Source organism: Neopelma chrysocephalum, unplaced genomic scaffold (genome assembly GCF_003984885.1).
Source record: "Neopelma chrysocephalum unplaced genomic scaffold, ASM398488v2 Primary Assembly neopelma1_113576, whole genome shotgun sequence".
NCBI classification, from domain to species: Eukaryota; Metazoa; Chordata; class Aves; order Passeriformes; family Pipridae; genus Neopelma; species Neopelma chrysocephalum.
This window is the reverse complement of record NW_020928558.1, coordinates 1-2,175: the sequence shown is the minus strand read 5'-3', so window position 1 is coordinate 2,175 and position 2,175 is coordinate 1. Positions and strand designations below refer to the sequence as shown.

The 2,175-nt window shown below is 65.6% G+C and overlaps 1 protein-coding gene across 1 annotated transcript; it reads left to right on the top strand.

Annotated features, from left to right (window-relative positions):
* Positions 1-58: 58 nt before the first annotated feature.
* Positions 59-2,141, top strand: LOC113962155 (chromodomain-helicase-DNA-binding protein 3-like; the record flags this gene model as incomplete). The annotated part of the gene is made up of 4 exons (XM_027672955.1): positions 59-67; positions 621-720; positions 1,649-2,026; positions 2,089-2,141. Coding segments are annotated over exons 2-4 (521 nt in total), but the record flags the coding sequence as incomplete, so codon positions are not given.
* Positions 2,142-2,175: the final 34 nt, after the last annotated feature.

Here is a 2,175-nt window from a genome sequence, read left to right as displayed (position 1 = left end):
GGGACATGGGGGACACAGGGACATGGGGGGACACGGGGACACAGGGACATGGCTACTGGAAACACTGGTGAGGGATGGGGGGCACGGGGGGCACAGGGGCACAGGGACATGGGGGGACACAGGGACATGGGGGGCACTGTATCCCCAATATTCTCACGCTGCCACATGTCCCCATGTCCCCCCCGTGTCCTCATGTCTGTGTGTCCCTTGTCCCCCCTCCATGTCCCTGTGCCCCCCCTTGCGTCCCCATCCCCATCCCGGCATCCCCGTGACCCCATCTCTGCCTGTGTCTCCCCATATCCCTGTGTCCCACTCATCCCCCTCCGGTGTTCCCGTGTCCCCCCATGTCCCCTGTGTGTCCCCCATGTCCCCTGTGTCCCCCATGTCTCCTCGTGTCCCCCATGTCCCCTGTGTGTCCCCCCATATCCCTGTGTCCCACTCATCCCCCTCTGCTGTTCCCGTGTCCCTTGTGTCCCCCCCATGTCCCCCCCCTGTCCCCCCTGTCCCCTGTGTGTCCCCCATGTCCCCCCATGTCCCCTGTGTGTCCCCCGTGTCCCCCCATGTCCCCCCTGTCCCCCCATGTCCCTTGTGTCCCCCCCCATGTCCCCTCGTGTCCCCAGGGAGGTGTTCATGGGGGAGGACCCGGCCCAGCCCCGGCGCTACAAGAAGAAGAAGAAGGAGACGCCGGGGGAGGGACCCCCCGACTCCCCCACCAATGACGTGAGTGCCGGGACATGGGGGACCCCCTGGGACCCCTCAGGGTCCCCCCAAACCTGAGTGTCCCCCTGAGACACCTGGATCCCCCCCGTGGACTCTCGAGTTCTCTGGACACCCCCCCAAACCTGGGGTTCCCCCAGTCCTGGGTCCCCTCTAAACCTGGGACCCCCCGAAACCTGGGGTCCCCCCCAAACCTGGGGTCACGCAGCCCTGGGTCCCCCCCTAAACCTGGGACCCTTTCCAGACCCTTAGTTCCCACCTGGAAATCTGGGTCACCCCGTGGACCCTTGGGACCCCCAGACACCTGGGTCCCCCAACTCCTCCATGTCCTTAACTACCCCTCCATGTGTCCATGGGGGGTTTTGGGGTACCCTGACCCCCTGTGCCCCCCCCCCAAACCCCATTCCCTCCTGGAACCCCGAGTCCCCCGACACCTCCACACCCTCACCCCCTCTCTGTGTCCGTGGGGGGGTTTTGGGATGCCCTGACCCCCTGTGCCCCCCTCCAATCCTGGTTCCCTCCTGGACCCCTGAGTCCTCCAACACCTCCACACTCTCACCCCTCTCTATGTGCCTTTGGGGGGCTTTTGGGGTGCCCTGACCCCCTGTGACGCCCCCAAACTTGGGGTCTCTTCTAATCTGGGTGTTCCCCAAACACCTGAGTCCCCCCAAACCCTGTTCCCTCGTGAAGCCCCGAATCCCCTGACACCTCCACGCCCTCACCCCCCTCTGTGTGTCCGTGGGGGGGTTTTGGGGTGCCCTTGGGGTCTCTTCCAATCTGGATGTTCCCCAAACACCTCAGTCACCCCAAACCCCGTTCCCTCCCGGACCCCCGAGTCCCCCGACACCTGCACACCCTCACCCCTCTCTGTGTGTCCATGGGGGGGTTTTGGGGTGCCCTGTGCCCCCCCTGACCCTGCCATGCCCCCCAGCCGACGGTGAAGTACGAGACGCAGCCGCGGTTCATCACGGCCACGGGCGGGACCCTCCACCTCTACCAGCTCGAGGGGCTCAACTGGCTGCGCTTCTCCTGGGCCCAGAGCACCGACACCATCCTGGCCGACGAGATGGGGCTGGGCAAGACCATCCAGACCATCGTCTTCCTCTACTCCCTCTACAAGGAGGTGGGTGAGGGAGCGCCCGCCCGGCACGGGGTGGGGCGGGGGGGCACCTCTGCGGGCCTGGGGGGCACCCAAGTAGGCCTGGGGGCACCTACGTGGTCATTGGGGGCACCCAAGAGGGTCTGGGGGCACCTACGTGGTCATTGGGGGCACCCAAGTGGGCCTGGGGGCACCTACATGGTCATTGGGGTCACCTGTGTGGTCATTGGGTCACCCACATGGTCACTGTGGTTGCCCACATGGTCATTGAGGTCACCCATGTGGTCACTGGGGGCACCCACATGGGCCTGGGGTCACTTACATGGTTATTGGGGTCACCTACATGGGCCTGGGGTCAC